The sequence below is a fragment of the Orcinus orca genome, chromosome 10 (assembly GCF_937001465.1).
Source record: "Orcinus orca chromosome 10, mOrcOrc1.1, whole genome shotgun sequence".
Taxonomy (NCBI): Eukaryota; Metazoa; Chordata; class Mammalia; order Artiodactyla; family Delphinidae; genus Orcinus; species Orcinus orca.
The window spans coordinates 79,533,656-79,557,901 of record NC_064568.1 but is presented as its reverse complement, the minus strand read 5'-3'; the positions used below and the strand labels follow the sequence as shown (position 1 = coordinate 79,557,901).

The 24,246-nt window shown below is 46.1% G+C and overlaps 1 protein-coding gene across 10 annotated transcripts in view; it reads right to left on the bottom strand.

The window, feature by feature from the left end:
- Window positions 1–7,542: 7,542 nt before the first annotated feature.
- Window positions 7,543–24,246, bottom strand: part of TFAP2B (transcription factor AP-2 beta) — a 32,867-nt gene continuing 16,163 nt past the window's right edge. For 4 of the 10 annotated variants that reach the window (XM_033423841.2, XM_033423845.2, XM_049716345.1 and 1 more), the window contains 5 exons: window positions 18,874–19,093; window positions 17,217–17,335; window positions 14,946–15,087; window positions 11,810–12,069; window positions 7,543–10,746 (listed from right to left, as the gene is read on the bottom strand). In XM_033423841.2, the coding sequence (XP_033279732.2) occupies window positions 10,685–10,746; window positions 11,810–12,069; window positions 14,946–15,087; window positions 17,217–17,335; window positions 18,874–19,093 (803 nt within the window). In that variant the 3' untranslated portion in view covers window positions 7,543–10,684. Of the gene's footprint in view, window positions 12,070–14,945; window positions 15,088–17,216; window positions 17,336–18,873; window positions 19,094–24,246 lie in introns of all 10 variants that reach the window. The other 6 variants (XM_049716343.1, XM_049716344.1, XM_033423844.2 and 3 more) reach the window with 4 other exon arrangements.

Below are 24,246 nucleotides of genomic sequence, written 5' to 3'. Positions count from 1 at the left end.
TTCTTCCTACACAACTATACTCATTTAAATGAAAGAGCTACAGCTCACGTGCTTTATTTCTCTGTGTAAGGTAGGCTGTATGTGAATAAAAGGAAGGGGCTGCGAGGCAGCAGAAGGCAACATACAAAAGGTACTGTTACAATTACTGTTTTCTGTCTCATCATACTTATTCAGGGACTATAAAGCAATGAATAAAAAGGATACGTGAGTAGAATGACAGGGCGGGTCAGTTCTAAAGACAGTCATACTTTCAGGCCCACCACCAGTGGCTCCAACAGGTGTATTCAATACAACTGCATTTACAGATCTAACAGAGCTGGAAAGAATTTATGACCTCCATTGCCTGTGTAAACAAACCAAAAAAAAGGTGCTTCTGGGGGAACATAAACTTTCCCTTCACATCTATATAGTTCATAGGCCCTTCTCTCATATTAATGAGATTTTAGATATTACCTATAGGATCTCTAAAACCCTTGCTATATGTATTTTTGTGGCCAGGTACTTATAAAGCCAAAGACTTGTCAAGGAACCAATTGGACAGAAAGGGAACTTAACGTGCATTTGATCAGCATCATGAATTATCTTATTAAACCAACCCAGGGTATGAATGACGGCAGGTCCAAAGGAGAATTAAAATCACCCACATCTTCCCCAAAGCTGAGAAGGGCCACAAAGGACCTAACTGATTATGAGGTTAGAAATTATGTTTTCAAGCTCCCATCTGGAGGCATGTTTGTTTCTTACCGTGTGAGTTTGCTCCTGAGTTCTTCAATGGTCTGTTCTGAAAGGGTGAGACTGACTGAAACAAATGCCTCTGTCTTCAGGACTTAAAAAAAAAAATCATTGAAAACAATGTAGGGATATAAATGTCTGTGCCCACAGCCAAGATAAAAAATGCAAAGTCTGGGCCACCTTGCCTTTAATTTTCTAACTGCTGTTTTGTAAGGCTGTGTCATGCTTCTCAGTTCAAACACGCTTTGGCTCTTTATTATTCATGGACCTTTTTCCCAGTCAGTGGTGTTGAATAATAAAACAGCCCAGGATCAAATGGGCCAATTCTCCACGCCTGACACCAACTGCTACTGTTCGCTGGGCTCTGCCAAGCGTTGCCTCTGATAATGAGTGGGATTTGGTTAAACAGTAAATTAATGAATAATGAAATATCCAGGTTGATCAGTTAGAGAGCACGCTTGCTTTGCCCTGGGCTAAACGCTTGGGGCAGAAATTACTCTCAAAAGGCACTTGCCTGGCTGCTGGTCTGGATAACTATTTTACAGCCTATTGCTTGACAGAATGCTGGGGAGGGGGGAGCCAGTGGGGGAGAGGAAAGGAAGAAGGACAGAGTTATTAACAGCAAAAAAAAAAAAAAAAAAAAAAAAGAGACAGAGAGAGAGAGAGGAAGAATAACCTAGTTATCACCTTGTAGGTTTCTAAACTGCATGTGTGATAACAAAGTCACAAATATGATCTGGAGAAGTCTGAGTTCTAAAATTCCCAACACATGTTTAACATCAAGGAGGAATGATGAATGAAAACAGTCTTCTGCGTGTGCCTGTGCACATATGAGACTAAACGCAGAACGACTGCCCTGCAGACACATGTTCCTGGGTACGCGTTCGAGTGAGGACATGCAGAGAAGCCATCCAGTGTCTAGTTGACAGGAAAACAATACCCTCATTTGAAGGCTTCATCCTCTGATTCTTAGACATACCCCTTGTACGAATTTTAGAATATTAAAAATAGGACTTTTCCAAAAACCTCCATTAGGAAAAATGTTTCACTGCAACTGAGATTCTATATCTGTGTATGTGCATGTGTGTGTAGTTTGTCACTTTTCAACTTTAACTTCACGCAAGAGTCTTAAATTGTTATGTAAGTTTATGCATGTATTAGTAATAGGTTTGCTCATTCAAGATCAGATACATGTCCTTTACAAGAAACAAGCTTTGAATCATCAAAAACCCACAGCAGAGTGCCACAGGGATACCACATACTGAGAAAAACGTGTTATTTCACTCGATATTTGTTTTGGAAATAAATTTCTCTAATTGGTTATCTCTGGAATATCTTATTCTTTCAGAACTTGAGCCCCTTTCAAATGGCCTCAAGATGGGTGGACTTTGAAGTTTTACACAGTGGAAGCTGAAATACTTCTCAATAAATTAACATGTGGTGGGTGTTTGTGTTTTGTCAAGTTGTTTGGGTTTGGTTTGGCTTTAGTTTGTTCTTAGGTGCAAGAGAGAGAAGGGCTTTCACCAAAGTAGGAGGAAAGTGAGGATGTATTCAGGAACCTCATTAACTGTTCTCACAGCTGGAAGTAAACTCAGAACAGTGCCGGGGAGAGGTGGACATTATCTTCTTCTGGTGCAGAGGTGACAAATGATAGGACTGTAAGAAAAAGCTGCCCACAGCCTCACTGAGAAAGGAGCAATATGAATCACCTACAGCTTCAGTGTACACGATTACCACACTCCACTCCTCAGGGCCTACAAAGCAACAAGGCCTAACGGCTGCTACTCCCCTAGTTTCATCCTGCAGACTAGTATCATAAAGTTTTCACCTCTCCACACCAGCATCCAAACCCCTCCCCCAAGAAAAAATAAAATGCTCTAATTGTCTTTATTACTTTCAGGCACTAGCCACCAAACACAGATGTTCACTATTGAGAATTAAAGGAAGGGTAAAGGTCACAGGGACTCAGATCAGCTTGATCCTTCTTTGGACTATTTGACCCCATTGTCTAGAATGGCCCTTATCTTTGAAGAAGAAAAGAATATTTATATTGCACATAAAAGGGAATGAAATCATTCAGTGGGCCCATTTTGTTGGCAGGGCTCAGGCCTGTGCCGTACCCACCCCTTCCCTAACCCTAACCCTAACCCCTTCTTAAAAACAGCAAAAGGGAAAGTGCGTGAAACAACCCATAAAACGAGTCAACTGTGCTTCTGCCTCAAATCTTGGTAGTTTCCTATCTTTAGGAATCTCTGGCCAAAAGAATTCTCTTGAATGCAAGAGCCCTAATACCTAAAAAACAAACAAACAACAAAAAAACCTTTCCTGGGTTCCTTAACACATAGGACTCCCTTGGAAAAGAAAATTCACACTGGTATATGTTTTTTTGTGGATGTTTTTGTAGTCCTGCTATTAGGGAATTCCCATATTTTGTGTGTGTGTGTGTGTGTGTGTGTGTGTGTGTGTGAGAGAGAGAGAGAGAGAGAGAGAGAAAGAGAAAGCCCTAACTACAACCCCCAAAAAAGGTCTCATACCTTGTTTCTGGTAGAATCATTTATCAATGAGTTTAACATATACACAAAATTCAACCTAGTCCAAGATTGATACTTTGATCTCAAAGTTAGCACTAGCACCTTTTTTGGGGGCGGCAGCGGCGGGGGTAGTTGGTTAATGGAGCACTAAGATTTGGTTTGGTTTTACACTTGTTTTCTCTGCATTGATTGGCATTTTCCCAGCCATTTTGTACAACCCCTCCCCACCCCTTCCCAAACCTACAAGGGTGGACCGTTTCCCAGTAAAATCCACTGCTGTGTAGAAGCTATCTAATATCCTGTTTCCTTAGAAACTCAGATGATGGTCGCACTCACTTTGCCCACTTGAACAGCCACCGGCGCTTCCAGGTCATCAGGTGTTTCCGAGCTGCCCGGCCTCTACTTGCGCATCCGGACGCCAGGTTCTAGCGTTCAGGACCTGATGGTTCACGCAGGGAGCGCTAGAACTCATTGGGGTGACTTGTGTCCGATTTGGGTCCGAGTTTCCCCAAAGACTTGCAAGCGTCCCTTCCACGCCTCTGTACCCCAGTGCTCACGTGCCAGCTTTTCTCCAGTCATTTGATAAATGTCTGTACAAGAAGGAACATTTGACTGTTCCAGAGGTCAGATTCTGACCTCCCCAGAATATTCTACGCAAACACGCCCTGGACGTGCCCTCCTCCCGGTAAAACGCGTGGGCTAATGACAGCTGACAGCCACATCCTTGAAACGTTTGCTAATACGTCAGCGAACAGGTACGTCCCGGACGTTGACTGGTGGTCCAGACACAGATGACTGCCAGGCCTGCCCTCCGAGCGGCCTGGGCAGGTCACGCTTTGCTAAGTCCATTGGCTATTATGATGCTTTTTAAAATTTTTAAAGAGCATTTTTATGCAGAGGCCTCTCCCGGCAGCATGTGTGACCCCTATTTGAGTCTGGACGCCTCTCGCCTGAGTCAGCTCCAGAAGGCTGCAGCCCGTCCGAGAGAAGGGAAAAAGCGAAAAGCAGCAGAGTGGGAAAGAACAAATAGGTTCCGAACAAATGGGCCAAAAATCGCCGCTTGACCTTGCTAGTTTGAGACCAGCGGCAGCGTAGAACATGTTGAACTTGTGTGACAAAAAGGCTCCCTCAATCTCAGCATAAACAGTTTGAAAAAAAAAGAAAAACGTTGCCCACGCCGCAGCCGTTTGCAAACTTAACCTCCAGGACGCGGAGCGAAAAGCCTGACGCGCCGACAGCGCCCTGGGTAGTCGCTAGGCCCGGAGTTCCGCCCCGGGGCGCCGCGGCGCGTGCGTGCGTGCGCGTGCGTAGGCGTCCGCGCGTGCGCGCTCGTTGACACTCGGCCCAGCCACCCGGAGAGCGTGCCTAGTCGCGGGCAGGGGCGCCGCGTGCGTGCGCTCCGCGCGGGCAGGGACGGCTTACGCGCGATACGTACGCACGCAGACTGGGCCAGGGGTGTGAATGGCTCAGCGCTGGTGCCTAGTCTCCGCGTTGCTGTCCGCGGTTGCGTCCTGGAAACGTGAGAAAAGGCGGTGGGAGTGCTCCAACCTGTGACCTGAGGGAGGGACCCGTGCCAAGAAAGTGGACCCGGGGAGACGTTTGACTGAACTCGCCCTCAGGAAGCGCTGGGATTATTTATGAGGCCTTATTTAAAAGTAGTGGCTGCCAGGGATGTGAAAAAGGAGCTCACCCCAAGCTATGAGAGAAGTTATAGTCGTAAGAATGCTGTTTATGACGGTATAAATCAGTGTGGAGCTTGTGATGGGAAATAACGGAGAGCATGAGTTTGGGATAGACACAAGGAAACAAAGTCAAGAAGGAAAATTGAGTTTTCGCCCTCCGTGTTCTGCCCCCGCGCAGTTCCTCCTTTCCAAGGCGCCCACGATTCCTGCGGGGAAGCTGGGGAGGGGTGAGCCCACCCCGTGGCGGGTCGGGTCGGGTCGGTTCGGGTCTTCCCCAAGTTGAAACGAAGCTTGTTAGAGGGCGAGGGAATACATGTAAATAAACAACTCAGAAGATTTATGGGAAGGAGTTCAACTTTATAGGACTGTATTTATAGAGCCATTGCTGGTTCACTTTTTAAATAGATTAATGGGAAGCTAAAATTAATGGACTTGTGAGCTGCACATTTAATTTCTGAGGCTTCGACATGACAGACAACCGCCTTCGAAGTCCACGCACGGAAGGCAGCCTGCGTCGGGAGTCATGAGCGCCCCCAAGAAGACACACGTCCCATCGGGCCAGTATTATCTCTGGTGGCTCTAAGCTCTGGCTGCCCGGGGTCCCAGGGAAAGGACCCCATGGGGCTGTTTTTGCAAATGAAGAGAAACAATGTGGCCTCATAAAAAAACAATCGGCTCTTCTTCCTCCTAGCATTATTTTTAATCAGGCCCGTAAGCCGCTAATGCGGGCGGGCGAGCAGGCGGGCTTCTTGGCCACTGGAAGCCGCGCACCTGGGCTGGCTGCCTCCAGGTCACCTCCTCCAAGGTCACCCAGCGTCCCCGCGCTGGGCCTGTGGTCAGGGTCCACGGCCTAGCGGTTCCAGCTGCCGTTCTTTCCTTACTCCTTCTGCAGCCTGGTTAAGACAGTAACAAAAGGGCCGGCGAGGAGCTGTAACTAGCAGCTCTGGGCCATTTTGTTAGGCAAGCCTCTCTCTGGCTTCGTATCTTTCCTTCCCTCTCCTCAAGTTCTTTCCCCACATTCAGGCCCCTCAGGATCTTGAGTTTGGGGTGACTGTCTCAGATCCTTGTCAAATGGTGGTGGAAAGAGGAGGTGGTCTGGAATTTACCTATGGAATAATAGATGGAAGGTCTGTTTCTCCAGAGCTGGTGTTAACCCTTCAGTAGGAAAACTTGCCATAGGGTATGGAAATTACTCATCACCGCCTTTGTATAATCCTAGTGGTAACCAACCCCTCACTCTCCAAAAGGCAAATGAAAAGGAAACTCAATGTAAAACATTTGAGCCAGAGACAAAGGCATATACCTATTTTCTTTCTAGATAAATGGATTGCACGCCCTCTTAATCACACTTCCCTTGTGTATTTTTTTCTTCCTTCTACTTCCCTTCCCTTTTTGATTCATTCATTTATAATTCTAGCCATGATACCCCCCCTTTTTTAGTTAATAGGGAAGCCAAGAAGTGGAAAATCTCACATAAAGCAGATTCCATTGTCCTTTCTGTCTTTCCCTATAGGGAAGTCCAACTGGGAATGAGTCATCTGAAAAACAGAAAATTGATATGGGAGGCATATTATTAATTACCTGAGTGCCAACTATATGCTAAGCACTCTCCTAATCCAGGGTTTTCGAGATTTAACTTTGCCAGTTATCCTTAAATATATACATGTTGCTGTTCCTGCTTTTTACAATTAAACTAGACAATGTTGGAAAGGACCTTAGGAGGCCCACATTTTACAGATAAAGACTGAGGTCCAAAGAGAAACAGTGACTCGTGCATACCGTTTAACAGCTTGGACGGATTTACTTTCCTAGCCTCAGGGAAGACACCCAAGCCTTGGGATGAAATACAGATTGAGAAGATGTTTGATCACTGCAGCCCATTAGGGCTGGGCTGCAGCCCATTAACCCAAATGAGAAAAGCTCTGGCTTCCCTGGGCATCCTCTGAGCCTAAGGTAGGAAACCTCCTAAGACAGCCTCTTTCCTCCTCTGGTCAAGGGAGTTTTCCTCATTTGTTTACGGAAGGCCTTGCACTGCTGGTGAGGTCAGGGTTGGGTTCAGTCCTGAAATGAGCCAGTTAACTCCCCCAGATCCCAAGGTGTGGGGTGCAGGAGCCCATACCTGGCCCTGTGGGCTTCTGTCCTGCACCATCTCCGTCAAAGACATCATGGCAGAATGCCATCCCACCAGCAACATGAAGGGAGCATCATCTTTGACTTGGACCCAGAGGCCCTTCGTTCCTGGGACACGGACTCTTAATAACCTGGGAAGTAAGTAATTTGACAACCTCATTTTTTTAAAGGGCAATATAAACCAAGAGATGCAGTTAACGTGGGCTTTTATTGCAAATCCAGCTAGAAATAGGAGAGAAGAGTGTCAATTTGGAATTTTAATGAATCAAAAACACCTTCTAGTGAAAACAAAAGTGTCCATTTTTTCTGGGAGGCAAAATTTATTGTATTTATTGTAAGGAAAACACTGCCTGTGTTTCAATGATTGGGGGGGACAAAAAGAAAAAAATTCTTGGCCATAAATTGTTTCTGTCTGTAGAATTAAACAATATCTATACTCAAGAAACTGAAGATGAAAACACAACAAAAACACAACAATCTTTTTATTTATGTAAATCAGGTCAACACTGGACAATAAACCAATTTCTACCCATTACCATAACAGCTTGTCTATAAAGAACAGAAAAATTCAGATAGGATTCTACCTAGGGTCAAGCGGTTTGTTTTTTTTTTTAACCACCCATTCACAGAGGTATAGATTCACAGATAAATAATCCCAAACTACCTGCTCACCATATTTACACATTCCCATTAAATTAAGCATAAATAAATATATACAAACTTAACATGGATACCCTCCAGAGCTCTTCTCGTGAAGAGTCAATAGATTGATATTTCTCGATTGTTGTCAAAAACAATGTTAGTGAATTAGAGACCAACTCAACAGAGGAGTTGATTTTGGCATTTCAAGAAGAATAGTGTTCATTCTACTTTTTAAAAGAAAACAAAACGAATTTTGTTATTTTTTTTTAACCTGATCATTTAACATACATCAGCACAGGAGGGGAAACACTGTTTGGGCTCTTGAGGCAACATCAGATGGTTTAAGGTTAATTCCTTTCCACAGAATGTATTACGCATACAGGATATCAAATGTGAGGACAAACTCCCTATAAACACTCTAAGTAGGGACGAGTTGCCCTTTTAAGTAAGGCTTTGTACCGGAGGAACAGTGTGTAGATAAGTTTGGGGTATTTCAGGTTTTCCATTCGACCGAAGTTTTCATAGGATATAAAATAGTTGCTTGAGAAAAAGTGGTTTCCTTGGCCAAAGAAAATAAAACAGCCAGGTCTTTGAAAGGTTCTTCAGTTCTTTATGTAGGGCTGGAGAAAGCTAAGGATGTGGTGCCAGGGAGAAGGAAAAAAGAAAGCGAGCTAACTAGGGGAGAATCCTCGCCCAGAACAGCCCTTTTCTTCTCTCTTTGCTTCCAGGAGAGCCACAATACGTGCAAGAGGAGGCAGGACTGGACAGAGAATGGTCAGGAGACCTTTAGAACCTCCAAAGGAACTTGCAGAGTGGAAAGTGTGAGGGCAGCGCTGCCACGTCCTGACTCTTGCTTTCTACCTTTAGCTCTTTTGGTTTGGGACCGGGCACTTAGGAGTGGGCACGCGGCTTGGATACAGTGTCTTAAGAGTGCAGGGGTGGGGTGGGGGGAGAGCTGCAACTCACCTGTTTAGTTTGGAAACAAGACTCAAAGGGGCTTGCTTTAAAACGTTTCCCTTGACTTAAAAGGCAAACTCTTGAGTTAATCCCACTGTTTATTGATTTATGGGCCCAAGGAAACCAAATCTTTTAATAACTCAATTATCAGATAAACGTAGCAGGCCTGGCTAACGAAAGCAAGGGGGCGGGGGTCGTACAGGAAAGGAGAAGTGGGGGAGGGAGAGGGGGCAGTGGGTTCTCTCCACGTTGCGTGGAGGCGGGGTGCGGGGGAGAGATGCTAAGCGCTCTGCTCAGCCCGGGCGCCAAAGGAACGCCCGGAGGAGGGCGAAGGGCGACGAAGGAGCCTACGTAGCCCAGTAAGACAATTCCTACCCCATCACCCGCCTTTGGGAGCCTGAGGGTGGAGAGATTTCGTACCGGCAAAGGCGGGGGAAGCTTCCGATCCCCTGGACATTTCTAGGCCACTCGCCCTCGGGAAGCACGCGCCCGGGGCGGCCGCTGGCAGCAAGGGGCTCGGGCAGCGCTGAGACCCCTCCCGCCTGCAGCCCGCGGGGCGCCGCCCCATTACCTACTGGAGCACCGGGCTTTCTCGGTCGCCTTAGCCCTTAGGGTGAGACCGAGAGCGGGAAGGGCCCGCGCGGCCCGCGGCCCCTCCAGCGGCTGATTCTATGTCCTCAACACGACTGGGCGCGAGTGGCCCCCACGCTCTCGGGACCTGCACAGTAAGAGCAAGGCGCGTCCATCGCGTCTCTCGCACGTCACACGCGTGGGGCGCGTTGCCCTGCAAGGAAAGGAGACGATGGTTTTCAGTGCGGTTTCTCCCGGCCTTTGGCAATCAGAATACGTCTAATGCAAGCGGCCAGGCCCTCGGACAAAGGCGCAGGCTTCTGAGCTGGGAAGAGATGGAGTGTCTACACGCTCCCTGAGGTCTAGTTCCCGGCCTTTGCACTCCTGTCAACTCATCTATGGCTGAGCCCTGAACACCCAGAGGCCCCCAAAGAAGCTGACGTGGATGGGCTGGGGTCTGACATCAGCCATTGCTTGGGCCCTCCTGGTGGTCCGAAACCAGCTCCCTAACTCAGCCCCCCCCCCCGTTAAAATGTCAGTGCAAAACTCAGCAGGTTCCTAAATCCGACCCTCTAACCTCCCTCCTCCCCAGGCCAAGGCCCATGGGGCAGCAGACCTGAGAGTCCCCGTGGGTCCTAACTGTAAATCCTGCAGAACAAACCTCTGGATCTTTATATTCAAGGGATGCTGCAAAGGTCCTAATGCCTACTTTGTTTAAAGAGATGCGTCCATGCACACTCTATTTAGAGACCTAGGTCATCCACTCCTTCGCCCCTGGGGATTTCCCACTGCTTTGGGGATGGTGGGAACAATGGGTTTCAGATCTTATTTCAAGATAATGCTCAGGTGAAGCCCAAGAAAGGAGCAGGGCTGCCAGAAGTGAGAGATATTAAATGTATGAAACTTTATCCACTGGGAATAGTCCCAGTGTATCCAGACAGTACCATTCAAAGCTGAAATACATCTCCTTTCACTTTGCATTATTTTACCATTATTGCCAAAAACAAGTGCACGTCTGGGAGGGGAAAAAACGCCTCATTCATAAAGCATCTTGTAAGAAAGCAGTTGTTGCTGAAACACGGGAGCTTGCACCACCCCCCTCCCCGCGACCACTCGACCACTAGCAAAGCTGCTGCTTTCCCCACAATCACCAAAGAGCCCAAGGAAATGGAATCCGCTTTAAAGGCAAGGCAATAATGTTAAAATATTGGACTCCAAGAACACTTACTCCTCTCCCCTAAAATTCATTTAGCAGCTCCCCACTTCCCCGGAATTCTGTGTTGAGGTATCTGTTAGCAACTAGACTCAAAGCTGCTTCAATCTCTTATTGGCCACTTTCTAAATTATTCCCTTTGAGCTTCTTTAAAGAAGTGCACCTGCAGAATTCTGACACACAGGCTGTGATTAAAAAGGGATCGGAATTTTTTTTTTCTCTGTACCTTATAGATTGTGTAGGAAGCCCAAGTCCTCTTTGAAGAAGCTCATAAACCATGCGGGCAAAGCTTTGGAAAACAGAAGAGAATGAAATGGTACATACCCCTCCGAAGGAATTACATACTAATCAACGTATTCATATTGTGTTTGGGTTTTACTATTGTTCTTAAAATCGGTAGATGACACATATGATAACAAATGCAAGATGCTCTGTAGGCAGATGCTGGCAAGGCTGGGAACTAGTAACGTTTCGGAAAAGAACTGATGAGGAGTCTGAATCAACTTATTGGTCCGGATTTTCCTCGGCCGGGCCGCGGGAGCCTCTCCTCGGCCAGCCGGCCCGAGAGCTGCAGCCACCGCCTGCGTCCCCGCGGGCCTCCCGCCCCGCCCGCCCTCGCCCTCCCTAATTAAGCAAACGGCCCGGAGTTGGGCCCCCTTGAGTTAAGGACACAGGGCGGGGCGGGGGCGGGGTCACCAAGGGGACTACAACAGCGCACCAGAGGGCTAACCACACGCCTTTTCATCCCGGAAGATTCCCGTGACAGCCGGAGGGAGGGAGGGCAACGTAGAAAAAGGGTGGCTGGGAGAGGGGCGAGGTGAGGTGGAAGGGCGGGGACTGCCAGAGAGTTTCCTAAAAATATATTAAAAATTTAAAAAGTTCGTGCGTCTCAGTCAACCAGCTCTCAAAGCACTGACACCGACACGGTTTCTCCGATTTTCTTCCAATAAGTTAGAGTTTTCTCACGTTTAGTCTTATGTTTATTTTCCAAAGGGAAAAAAAAATCATGGTTTTCTTTTTATTATCAGTATTACTAAGCTCGAAAGAACCGAAGTGGAAAATCCGGACGGTTGTCTCCAAGTGTATCTTGAAATAGACACTGAGAACCGATACTGTTGCTCCGTGGTACGCCTCAAGTTTTTTTTTTTTTTTTAAGTTATTTAGCTTTGTTTTTTTTTTTAACTTTGATTGTATGTGTATTCTACCTAATATAATTCTTCCAAAGCCAATCCAATATTTTTAGAGCTAAAATTAAAATTTTTTTCTGTTTTCCTTTTGTATTTAAAACATTTTTCCTTTTTTTTAAATTTTTCATTTCCTGTGTTTCTCCTCCTTGTCGCCAGTTTTACTACCTGGGCCTTCCCCAGACGTGTGCCTGTTAGTGGTGGTGTTGTTCAAGAACATCTTGTCCATGCCTTTGAGCGCCTCGGTGAGATAGTTCTGCAGGGCCGTGAGCGCGGCGCAAATGGCGGGGGCGCCGAAGCCGTGCGTGATGAGGCTGAAGTGCGTGAGGCAGCTCTGGATCCCCGGCTCCAGGATGGGGCTGGGCCGGCTGTTTCCGATCGGCGTCCGGTCCTGAGCGAGCAGATCTGTAAATTCTTTACAAAGTTGCCTGCAAAGGGGCGGGAGAGGAACAACAACAATAAGAAAGCAAAACAACAACAACAAAAAACCACCCTCAGTGTCGTTGTCATTGACATTCTAAAGGAGACGCTCACAAGAGCCCAGGGGCGCCCAGTCATGGGAGAGCCGGAGAGCGAGGCTAATGTGGGCGATTCCGCTCTGTTTCCTTTCCCAGCGTTCTCCCTTCTAGAGCAGCTGGGACTGGAAGGAAAGCGGGGGTGGGGATTTTAGGCACCCCTTCCATCCCAAAGCCTGGCCTCTCCCCCCGCCCCCTGCCCGTCTTTCCCCCTTCATTCCAGGACTGCATAAACCCCGCTTTGGGAAATGTGCTATAGGCTTTAGCGCTTGATTTGCAATCTTCAGTAACTTTTAGCTCTTACCTGACAGTTCCTCTAAAAGCCCTTTCCCCCTCCTCTCCCCTGCCTCTCCAACCCCTTGGTGATCAGACTCAAAAAGCCGGGAAGGAGTTAGGGCCCTGGGCCACAAGCCTGTCCCTGGCACAGAAGCAGATTGCTGGAGCCTTGCCTGGCCCAGGGCAAGCAACTGTTTATTCCAGGAGAGAATGCCGATTCCATTCAAAGCAGAAAGCTGTTTACCTGCAGCATGTGAGAAGGGAAGTATTCCCACCACCACCACCCCTTTTTCCCTTTCTTTTAAAGTACAGGCTACTGAAGATCTTTGTACAACAATATTGTTGTCCATATAAAAGGATTCCCACATTGTTTAAATAAAACCTAAAGGTAGATGGTTAAGACTCCAGGGAGGGTAGATTTTTATCGTTGAAGGTTTTTATTTCAAGGCACTGACAATTTAGAGGAATCTCCCAGCCTTAGAAATCCTGCGTGCCTAACTATGGACTAAACTTATTTGAGAAAATTTTAATATAGGAGGTGGACAAAAGGATTTTAGCCCTGAAGGTCCAGTGGCTTGGTTCACCTTGTGGTCAGAGGTATGGCATCCCAAAGGTCATAGCCTTTCACAGGCTGGCAGACTTCTGCCAGCCTGCCTCCACCTGGTCTCCAGGGTGGTGAGAAAAGAAAAACTACAGAACGCCAATCACAGGCCTCCCTGGGACAGTCTGACACTTGGTGACACCTGGCCTGGCCAACAGGTGAATAGGGCAGATACCTGGAGGCCCACGTCAGTGACCCTGGGGCACCTTTTCCCAGGGGATTACTCCCGGGAGGAGAAATGGCCAAATTAGATGGGGAATACCTCCTCCCCAACCTGCAGCAGCCAGAAAAGGTGTTTGGTTTTAAGGCTGATGGGTAGAGGACACTACCAGGAATCCTCTCACTACTCGTTTCTCTGTTCGAAATGCATACATACATCCTCCCAACCAGGAAGAAACGGGTAACAGTTCTGACCTAAATAGGGCAGTTCTTTAGTCAGACATACCTCAGGATCATCTGTGGGGTTCAGATACACACATCCAGGCCTCCACCCTCACTGATTCCCACTCAGGGAGCCTGGGGCTAGGTCCACAAATAATTATCTTGAAAATGCTCCCCAGCTGATTCTGATACTCCCCTCAGGTTAAGAAGTGCTGGTCTTAAGAGAAGCCACAAGCACTCCTTAGGGAAACCACAGAGTTGTTTGTGGAATCCTGTCATCTAATTTAGCCACTTTAGTTTTATTTTTTCCCCAAAGTACCTTTACTCTTTTATAAAGCACCAACAGTTCCCCTGCCACTAGCCACCAGGGCAAGGGGTAAGAGGGCGATTTACTGATAAAGATCTATTATATTGCTAGTTGGTACATCAGAGGAAAGCCTTCTACAAAGACGGTGGGTGCCAGGTTTTGATCGTTGGAAGAGATGGTTAAAGGCTTTCCTGAAGTTTGTACTCATTACCAAAGTGCCAAAAAGGAAATGCTGAACTGAGGAGAACAAATGCTTAGAGTCAAACATTTTAAATCTTCAAAGCCCAAACCAGGGTCTGTAAGCAATTAAAGTTCTGGGACATTAATATTTTTTGACCCTGCGGAAAGGGGCAATCAAATTCCAATCACGTCTCAAAAACATCTGGACAAATTTGAGCAAATGATTTTTCAGCCTTCCATATATTTCTTTAAATTACGCTGTCAACGGAACAAACCGCGTCCTCCAGCACTAAATAAATGAGCGCCGCTGTTTGGGCCGCGCCTGCGAGAGAAACGTGCTGGCGCACGCAGCGCCGCCCACTGCAGGCCTGAGCCGGCCATAAAACACCAGCAATATGACATCGAAGCCAAAGACAGGAGTAAATCAAATAAATAGAAAACCCACTGTAAAAGTTCAAATGAGCTCTAGACCTAAATTTAGCCAGAGATTTACTATTTTCCCCTCTGGAGTTGTAGTAAATTTTACGTCTGTGGAAGATGCCAAACAGCAACGTTGGAAAGAGAGTAATTAGAGCTGCGGGTAGAGATGGGTGAACGTGGGTGACATACAGACACCCTGAGCGAGCACGCGTGGCTGTGTGGATAAGACAGGGAGATGCGGACCCCACGGAGAGATATGCATCCAGGGATGCCGGAAAGAACTGGAACAGGGACCCAACCGGAAAAGGTCTGCCTGCCATCCCCAGGGTTGGGGATGTGAATTGTAAAAAGCCTGGATTCGGATTAATAATGCCATCCCTCTTAGAAACTAGGAAATAGAGAAAACACACAAATACGAAGCCCATAATCAACGCTGAGGGGTGGGTGCGGAGGGGGGCGGAGATGGGAGGGTTCCCTAGCCAGCCATCCACGGGCTTTCCACCACTGAGCTGCTTCCCTGCCCCACCGAGGAAGTCTGCGCTGCCGCTCCCACCGCCTCCTCCAAGCGAGGCGGCTCCGCAGGTTGGGAGTCTGGGATGAGGACCACGAGTCCAGGACACTCACTTGGTGGCCAGCAGCATATTCTTCCGGGAGTGCAGGTCACTGGGGTCCGTGTGCTGCCGGTTCAAATACTCAGAAACAGCTTTGGCGGGAAACTCCGTTTCGCAAATGTACCCAAAATCCCGAGCTAAGTGAACAGCCTCTCCTGAAAAGACAACCGCAGAGGAAATAATCAGCACCCAGTCCCTGACCATCCCAAGGGCAGGAGGCGTTCCCTGGTCAATTCTGTTATTATTTACAAAAGAGGCCAACTGTTAAGGGTTAATAGCAAAGATGAGACAGATGCCCAAACTAAACATGGTTCTCAGACCGTAATTGACGTTGATGGAACAAACTTTGTTCCTGCCGCTCTTTCCAGCCTCTCCCTGATCATCCTTCCAGCCAAGTCCTAGCTAGACATCCCCTGAACAGCTTCAGGTCTCCCACACCCCATGCTTTGTCTTAAGGGAAAGATGGGCAGGCATTCAGGAACCACCTTACAATTGCACCTAGATAGACAGTGAGCTGGATTGTCAAGCCAGATTCCCCCTTTCTTTTTTAAAGCATCTGTTACACCTGCTTTAAATAAAATTTTAAAGTTTTCCTATCTTTTGTATCTTCCTATAATAACTAATATATACAAATATAGATCCCTGTGTGTCTATGTCCACATATATTAAAGAATATGTAAATCGTATATGGATCCGTTTCTATCCGGCAATGAAATATTTAATCTCCTTGTCAGTTTCCTGCCAGTTAGGTTTCAGGTTTCTCCTCTTCAGAGGTTCCTGCCATCATTCTCTTACTTAAGGACTTTCTACTGCACAAAGGTGACACAGCAGCTATAGAAAACCTGGACAGCTGAAAGATTCCTTAACTCATGTGGAAGCCCCTTTCGAATAAAGCATTATTGCCCTTTAAAGCACAGCCTTCAGGGTTCAAGGGAAGATCCCGACATGAAAAAGAGATATGTTGAATTATCCCATAGCTACGTTATTTTAAGGAGCATGACTTACTTTTAATCATCATTAGCATAGTAACCAAAGACTTCAGGTACAGTGCTTACAACAACTCATAACACTGAAAACTGCCAAATGAATATTGGCATTTCAGTGCGTTTTCCAGTTTCCTTCCTTTTCCATCTAAATCCGTCTTGGGCTGAAATTACTTTGACTGCTTTTCAAAATGAAGATTGTGATATTAGCAATGCCTTAAAGGGCAAAAAGTAAAACCCCCAGGCTAAAAGTCAACCACTAATAAATGTGGTCTAGACATTTAGTGACCGCTGTCCCTGGGGGTGAGTTTGGGCCAGGCAACTTTGCCTTAAAGATAGCAAAGTGCATTGCCTGTAAATGTGATGACTTTATGGTTGCTGCCTAAATATTCTAAGATCCCCTCCTCTAAAAACTAACTCCCCACAGGAGTGTCATAATATCACATCCATAAAAATAGAAGAAAAAACCAAGACCTACATGTTAGACTCTAGAGAAAATTCTACAACTTCCTCCATTAGGTCCATCTGGCTCTATTTCCTATCCCTTCCACATCCCACAGATTCAAATGCAGATCCTCTTGTTCTAGACTGTGGAGAAGATCCTGTTTATTACATACCATAAATATCATCCACAATCCCAAAATGATGAGCAAATTAGAGTGTGTTTGTTATAAGTATGGGCCTTTAAATTCACAGCTGAAGATCATACACGACTCCCCTCTATGTTTCCTCACTCCCCACCCCATATTTTTCCTAGGTCACTGATCTTATAAAGCTGTATTTCAATAACAATAAGTCCCAGGTAATCAGCAGGAGATAGGGGCCCTGAGAGTGACACGAGTTTTAAAATAACCATTAGAGGTCATGAATGCAATAATAGTTTCATAAATCGACTGTGTTTTCTACTACTGACGACTCAGAGGTAAAATCTGGGAAGGAGAAGGGGTATAGAATGCATTGCTTCTTACAGAGTTACTGTTGCAGGAGTTCATACAGAGGGTGTTTCAGGCACCACGTCCTGCACCTGGCGGCAGAGACGACCCCTACACTGGCTTGGAGACTAGACCTGAGCACTCTCCAGAGCTCAGGGACCCTTGCATTGTCCCTTGGCCTCTGGACAATTGCCACTCCCTCTAAGTAAAAGGACCTTTGAACTTCTCTCAAGCAATCGCTTGACATCCAACTCAAAAGGGCACAACAATTGCAATGATTTCCAGTTAATCATAAAACATGTAAAATGCCAGCCTTCAGCCGACAGTTAAGCTCCACCACTTCGTGAAATGGCCAAACGTCTTGCTTACCTTCCACCAGGGAGGTGAGTAACGTGACATTTGCTGCCTTGCGCCTGCCCGCGGGTAAATTCAAACCGATTTTTTCTAGCCTTTCTCGCAAAGATCTCCCCCCATTTTTCGATTTGGCTCTGAAATTGCAAGAATTAACATTCTGATTAACCTCAGAGTGTTCCTGAAACAAAGTTTAGACTTAGCAATCTAAAGCCCAGTGGAGCTTGAAGAGGTTTTAACTTGAGTTTAGCACTTTTTTTTTCTTCCTTTTGGTTATTTGCTGATAGTTTGCTGAGGTTTGCTTAATTTCTGCAATACAGAGCATAAAAAAAAATTGAGTCGTTTACTTTTTTTATCTGGTGAGAAAAAAAAAAAGATACCAGATGGGAATAATTAGGGTGTAGGTTGTCGGTCCAGAGAAGGTAGAAGTTGCACATTCACAAGCCCAGCTCTTTCCTTGTCATGGAGCCAGTGAGGTGAGCAGAAACCGGGCAAGTACAACCTTGCCAAAAAAAGGGAAAGAACTGTGTGGTCCAGAAAGGAGAAGGCTTGGCCTGAAACAGATGGGCTTTGAGAGGAAGAGGTCAAGAGTTGCTATAAAATGGAATTGGGTTAAAGGGGGAAGGACACTAATGACGATGGTAATCATAATAACACTAAAACTAGCATTAGAGAGAGTTTAGTTATGGGATAAGCACTTTATATTGATTATCTCACTTAATCGCATAGTAAGTTTCATACACCCACCATCAATGCCCAGGGGTGACTGAAAGAAACTTCCACATTGTGGGGCTCAAAGGACTCAGTTGAAAACTGAACTACAAAGTAGACCAGAGCAAAAGGACTCAAAGTGAGAAAAGTCTGTGGGTCACACCCTTACTGCTTCCCAACGACCCTCCTTTATGTGCTAAGGTCTGAGCAAAACTACAAGAAATAAACAGTTACTCTGACCTCTCTTGCTGTACTGTTCACCCAGCCACTTTTAGGAAGGAAAGGGACTTTCAACCCCCAAGATAGGCTAACTTGAAAAATTCATCTCATGCAATGTCACTTGCATATCAGGGACACTAACCAAAGGGTTCAGGCGTTAGCAGGGACTTTGGGGGAGGCGTTGAATCTTAAGATAAAAGCCACCTCCTTCCCCAGTTTCCACAAGGAGTCTATAAGATTGTCTTTCTCCAATATCGGAGAGCATATGAATGGCCCCAAGGAATAATTGTCAATACTTCTAAAGTGGTGTCATTGTTATTACTGGTGGTAGTACTGAAGAAAGGAAGTCACACAAGTCTAGAACAGAGCTTTACAAACTGCGAGGCACAATGCATTAGTGGGACTGGACCAACTTAGTCGGCTGCCAAGTGCACTTTCAAACAAAGTAGAGATCAGAGTACATTGCAGGTACGAAAGGGGTTGCTCCATGAAACTCCTGTTTTAGGTAAGTTTAGGTTGTGGGTCCCATTCAAGGTAGAGAATGCCCCGAAGGGTCCTGGGGATGGGAAGAGGGGCGCCAGGTGCCGGGCAGTGAAAGTGGAAGGTTCCCAGCCCTCAAGGTGAGCGGAAGGGCGAGGCGGAGCGTACGGGGGCGCGCTGAGCCCTTGGCGGCAGCTGCACGCACTTAGGGATCCGGTTGCTAGGCAACCGCGCAGTATCAAAAGTGGTCGATACGGGGGGTTACCTTCTGAGGACGCCGCCGAGGAGAGACGCATTGAGGCATTCGGGGGGCGACAGCCGTCTCTGAACTTCCCCCACAGTTACTTTGTATTTTGAAGTTGAACTGAGCAGAGACAAACGGCCGGGGACCGAGCAAAACACCTCACCGGTGTTGACAGACATGCCTCCCAGGAAGCCATCCTTATTCATCATCAGAGAAGTCACAGATTTGGGAGGAACCGGAACTAGAGAGGGAGAAAAAAAAAAATGCCATAAAGGTGACCGGGTTTCGATCCTGGTGACCGGCCGATAGAATGTGTCGCTGAGTGCGCAGGGGCGAGGCCACAGGGCAGGAGCCAAGCGGAAAGCTGCAGGAGGAAGTGTTTGTTCCCGTGGTTCTGCGGTGCGTTCAGAGCACTGTGTACAAACAAATGCAAAAGCCATCACCCCTCTGGAAACTTACCCCATGCGTGTGGACGTGTGAGAGTCGCTTGCCACTGTCTCGCTCACTACACAAATCAAGAAAAACAAGCAACCCAGAGTTTGGATTGTGCTGTGAAACCTGGCAAGTTCGATTCCATCACGTGCTGGCTGTGTGACCTTAAACATCTCACTAAACTTCTCTGAATCTTAGTGTCCTGATCTGTCTCCTGATAATCACATTTGGTGCTGAAGCCTGAAGGTGATCACCCCTATCAATGATATAAAATAGTAATACCAATGGTCTTTAGTGGGAACCCTTCCCTCCTCTCCTATTGGACACAAATCTATGGTCATCACTGGCAAGGATCAGGAGGGTGGGCACCATCTGTCACCCTGCCCAAGAACAGCCAAGTAATAATACCATTAAACAGGGGAGTTGGGCCCCAAAGAGCTGCTCATTTCTCTACAGTGGATCCCATTCTTTCCAACATCCTAACAACAGATTCGTTTAGAAATGAACCCAAATGCTCCTCTCCAGCGAAAGCAATTCTGCGGTGACATGAATTTTGTTTACAAATTAATGTAAAGCACCGGCTGGTGATTGTTTGGAGCAGTTATGATTTACAACAGGTGCCCTGATCAATCAACCAATCACTCTAATTCATGTGAGCAGCGGTCTTGCCTTGCCCCAGTTGTTTCATTTCGGCAAGTAATTGATAACAAACCGCACTCAAGGTATGTTTTATGCGGAAGTTAATAAGAGCTGACAGCTGGTTGCCACTGCTACCCAGGCGCATTCAGTCTCTTCAGCCTGTATTTCTGTTTAATTGTGTTTCAGTGTCATCTGCACCTCAGGAAGAGGCGGGGCTTGATAGAACCAGAGGCTGGCAATGAGCTGGGAATAAGGAACAGTGAAAGGTCAGCCTCCCAGTTCCCTGACAGTCTCCTTCCCTTGGACTTCTACACTGCTGATGCCCATTTGCCTTCTGCAGGCTCTGGAAGCCACTGGGCAGGCAACATCCCCTCCTGGCTTGCCCTACACCTTAGCTACTTCCATTGGGATCTGAAGCCCCTCAAGCACTATTTGGTGATCACCAGTCCAGGGGATTTGTGCAACGTTTCTGGCATGAAAAGGATGCTTCCATTCCCCCTCTTTAATAAAGACTCTGTCTCATTCTATAACTCTAGGAAGAGAAAGATATGCTCTTTCTACCATCTGGAGCCTAGAACCCCACACACCAAATAAGTTATATAACCTCCCTTGTCTAGAACAGACTAACCACCCTGAGGGTTCTTGAAACAGCTTATTCTCTCTACCACAGATCCTAGCACTCAGACCTCCATGATTATTTAGAGACTCCTAAAAGCCAGGTAGGTCCCAGATCTTTTATTCACTATGAATTGCATTTGGCCCTTTACAAACATCTGCAGAAAGGGCCTTCTGAGGAAAGTGGATGGGAAGACTGAAGCATTCCCTTTTTCTACTTCTTAGTAGACATTTTGGGATTTCTGGATCTGTCTACAGAGTCTGTCTCAGGGCAGATGAATGATGTTAGGTACCAGAGTGACTCTTCTGCCCTGTCACGGTGGTGGTGGGGAGTTACAGAGGGGGCTTTCTTATTTCTGATTCTCCTGATCATAGTCTCATCAGTGAAGTGCTTCTCATTTGAGAGTGAACCAATGCAAATTTGAAGTGTATTAATTAAATTTGAGTAAAATACGGATTTAAGTGACTTACTTAAAAAAACAGTGATTGGGGTGGGAACACCCTGTCATTTAATTATCTTGCACAATATCCACATCTATTTTAATATGTCTTTTTTTTCACTGCAGTCCTGATTTCTATATTTCGGATTCATATTCAAGCACTATAAGCAAATAATATATAATCATGGTAACCCTGGAAAAACTTTTCCCTAAAATATAGACGGCCCTTTGTAGTTTTAACATGGTATGAAATACAGAAATAAAATGTATAAAAAAATCTCATCTTTGATATTCAGCAACATTTTAAAATGTCAATACTATTTAGAAAGAATATTTTAATGGCTTGCCCTACACCTTAGCACCAAGCTGAAAATAGTAAGTTCAGTTCCTATTTCCCGGACTGGATAACTGAGTATCTCCTGAGAACTGGAATTCTACCTGCTTTTCACAGTCCCAGGCGCCAAATCTCTTGAAAACCTAGGTCTATAGAGACATTCTATAACCTGCCCTCTAATTTCACTATTGTTAATTGCCTGATTTACCAGACAAGAGCAATTTCCTTTGGGGAATGTGTATCGCTCCCTCCCAAGGGCTGTACGTTTTTGCATATACATTATCGCCTAAACATCACCCACTCAGTCAGCTCCCCTCAGCATTCTGCTGTCTAGGGGGAGGGGGAAGAGGAGGGTGGCGTTGTTTTTTCCCCTCAAAGACCAAGACTATTAGAGCAGAGGTGCTTCAGGTTATATTTCTATTTTCTAATTTAAGTATCAATCTTGTTTGCACCCTCTACTCTCCCGTCCTCAGGTTCTAAACCTCTCTCCCACCTGGGCCTTTGCGCTGGTCCCCTAAACTAGACTTTACATATTTCTTGTCCCTGCGCTTTTCTAAGTCCATCCTACTGTTAGCATCTACCTTCCCCACCACTGTCACACATGCTTTCCTCAGCTGATTAACCCAATATTTTATCCTCTTTGTCTTTTCCCTTCTGCTTTCCTCCAGCTTATCAATAAACCCAGGGAGCAACAGGGCCCGGTTGATTTGTTAGTAATTATGAGTGCACTGCCCTGCTCACGGAACCCAGAGATGACTAAGATAGGTTTAAAGCGACAGCAGGAAATGGTAAGGAAATGGAGCATAGCAAAACTCAGCGTGAAGCTTTCAGTTCTTTACATGTTTACAATTTTCTGTGCATACATTAAAACTGAGAGGTTTTTTTTTCTTCTTCAGTTCTCAGTTGGATAGCATGGCCAACTTCTGGACGTAACACCTCCCACATTTGCTCCCCTCTCTTTAAACTTGCATTATATGGGAGGAAAAGATAAAAAGGTTTAAAAAACGATCAATATTTCATTACAAGGACTGGAGTTTTATTTAAGAGAGGAAGGAAAACTGGAGAAAATCTTATTCATTAGTGGACTCTACAGAGCCCAAGTGTTAATAAGTTAGCTCTTCATCCTTACTCTTTAAACTTAAGTATGAAATCACAGCTTTGAGATCTTTGTGTTTGACTGGAGGCAGGTCCTCTGTGGGTCTGACCTGCTGGTGGGAGAGAAGGAAGAAATGAACCCATCTAATAGATTGAAGCATAAGTCCCTCTGTAATGTACCTGGACTTAGATGTGGAAACTACACCAGGAAGCCACAAGAGGTAGAGCATTGCTTGAAATAATTACTTCTTACCAGCAGATCACCGCTTTCCTCATACTTGCATTGTTTCTCATCTACCTGTTGGCTAAATGTTATTCCATGTGTATATAAGAGCATGGGTAGAAATGTGAGCACTGAAATGCTGGAAAGAAAAATAAAAGGATTCCCACAGAGAAAGCTGGAACTTAAAAAAAAAAAAAACGTCCAGTGTTGGCATCCTTTGGGGGCAAAGCCTTCAAGAGGCTGAGTTAGGTCCCATCACTTACTCGGTGTGTGGGACCTTGAGAAAATAATTTGTCTTCTCTCTGTCTCAGTTTCCACACTGGGGGGTGGGGATGGGAGTTGGAGAAGAGTGTCTAACCTTTCCAGCTTTGAAATTCTATGAACTCTGATTACTCCCTGGGTGGCTGGAAATTGAGAGTCTCTAGTTGAATAAATACCAATTGGGATCCAAGTCAGCTCTGGAAATGTGAACCTCTCCATTTGAGAGGAAACTCATACCCTTCTCAAAGGCTCCAACAGATTCTGGGAGCTTTCACCTCCTAGGCCAGAAGGAGGAATCCCAACAGAACCCCTTGTAATTGAAATTGGCAATTTCCATATCTCCCCCCACCCAGAGAAAATCCACACCAATCAAAGTGCTTATGTGGGGAAGGGGCCAGACTAACGGGGGAAAAAGTGGGAGAGAACAGGAGGTTGGACTGAAACGAACCAAACAGGATATCCCCAAGACCAATGAAAATGCCCCACAGTCACAACATTTGGACCTTGGACTCCAGCCACTCTGGCCTTTCCAAGAAATCCCAGCATCTTTTCTGCTACCTAAGGTGTCAAGCCGATTGCATCTTGGCCTCTAATTGCACCAAAAACTTTTTCTGAAAGCCTAGGTGAGCCTCCTTTAGGTTAGGCTGTCGGATGGTGGCAGTGATCATTTACGTGAGCTGGGCACCACCCTGTCCCCTCCCAGCCCAGATTCCTAATCTTAATGGAACTGAGAGTTAAGAATGATTTTTTAATGTCTCGTTGGATTTTTAGACTGTTAATGCACCGAATCCTTCTCATTATTACTTTATTGATTGCTCGTGGACCAGCCCCCTTCAAATCGTATTAACCACCCTCTGCCGGTTTAGATTAGGAGAGTTTAAAAAGCACCTTTCATTACTCCCCCCACTCCTGCCATGGAGTTGAGACTCGCTGGCTTAATGGGAGCTCTAATGGGGCAGCTAAGAGGAGAGGGGCCCCCGTCCCTGCCGACTGCATTAATAGCTCAAAGGGGGCCAATACAGAAAATTAGCCGTAAACGAGCTCTGGAGATCTTCAAATGAAAGAGCCATTTATCACGCTGGCTACCTTCACTCCACTCGTTTGCTCTCTCTACTGGGAACAACTCATTTCCTCTTAACTAAATTACTTCAGAAATGTCAGCTAAGCCCAGATAGCAAACATAACAAGAGAGCTCACCTACAATCTATGGGGTGATATCAACATGGGTGAAAATGGGACTGGTTAAATTTTAGGAGGGAGACCTTCCATAATTAGAGAGAGAGACACACACACAGAGACATATATCCTGTATGTCTAAGTCTTCCGCCTCAATACATCACACAGAAGCAGAGACA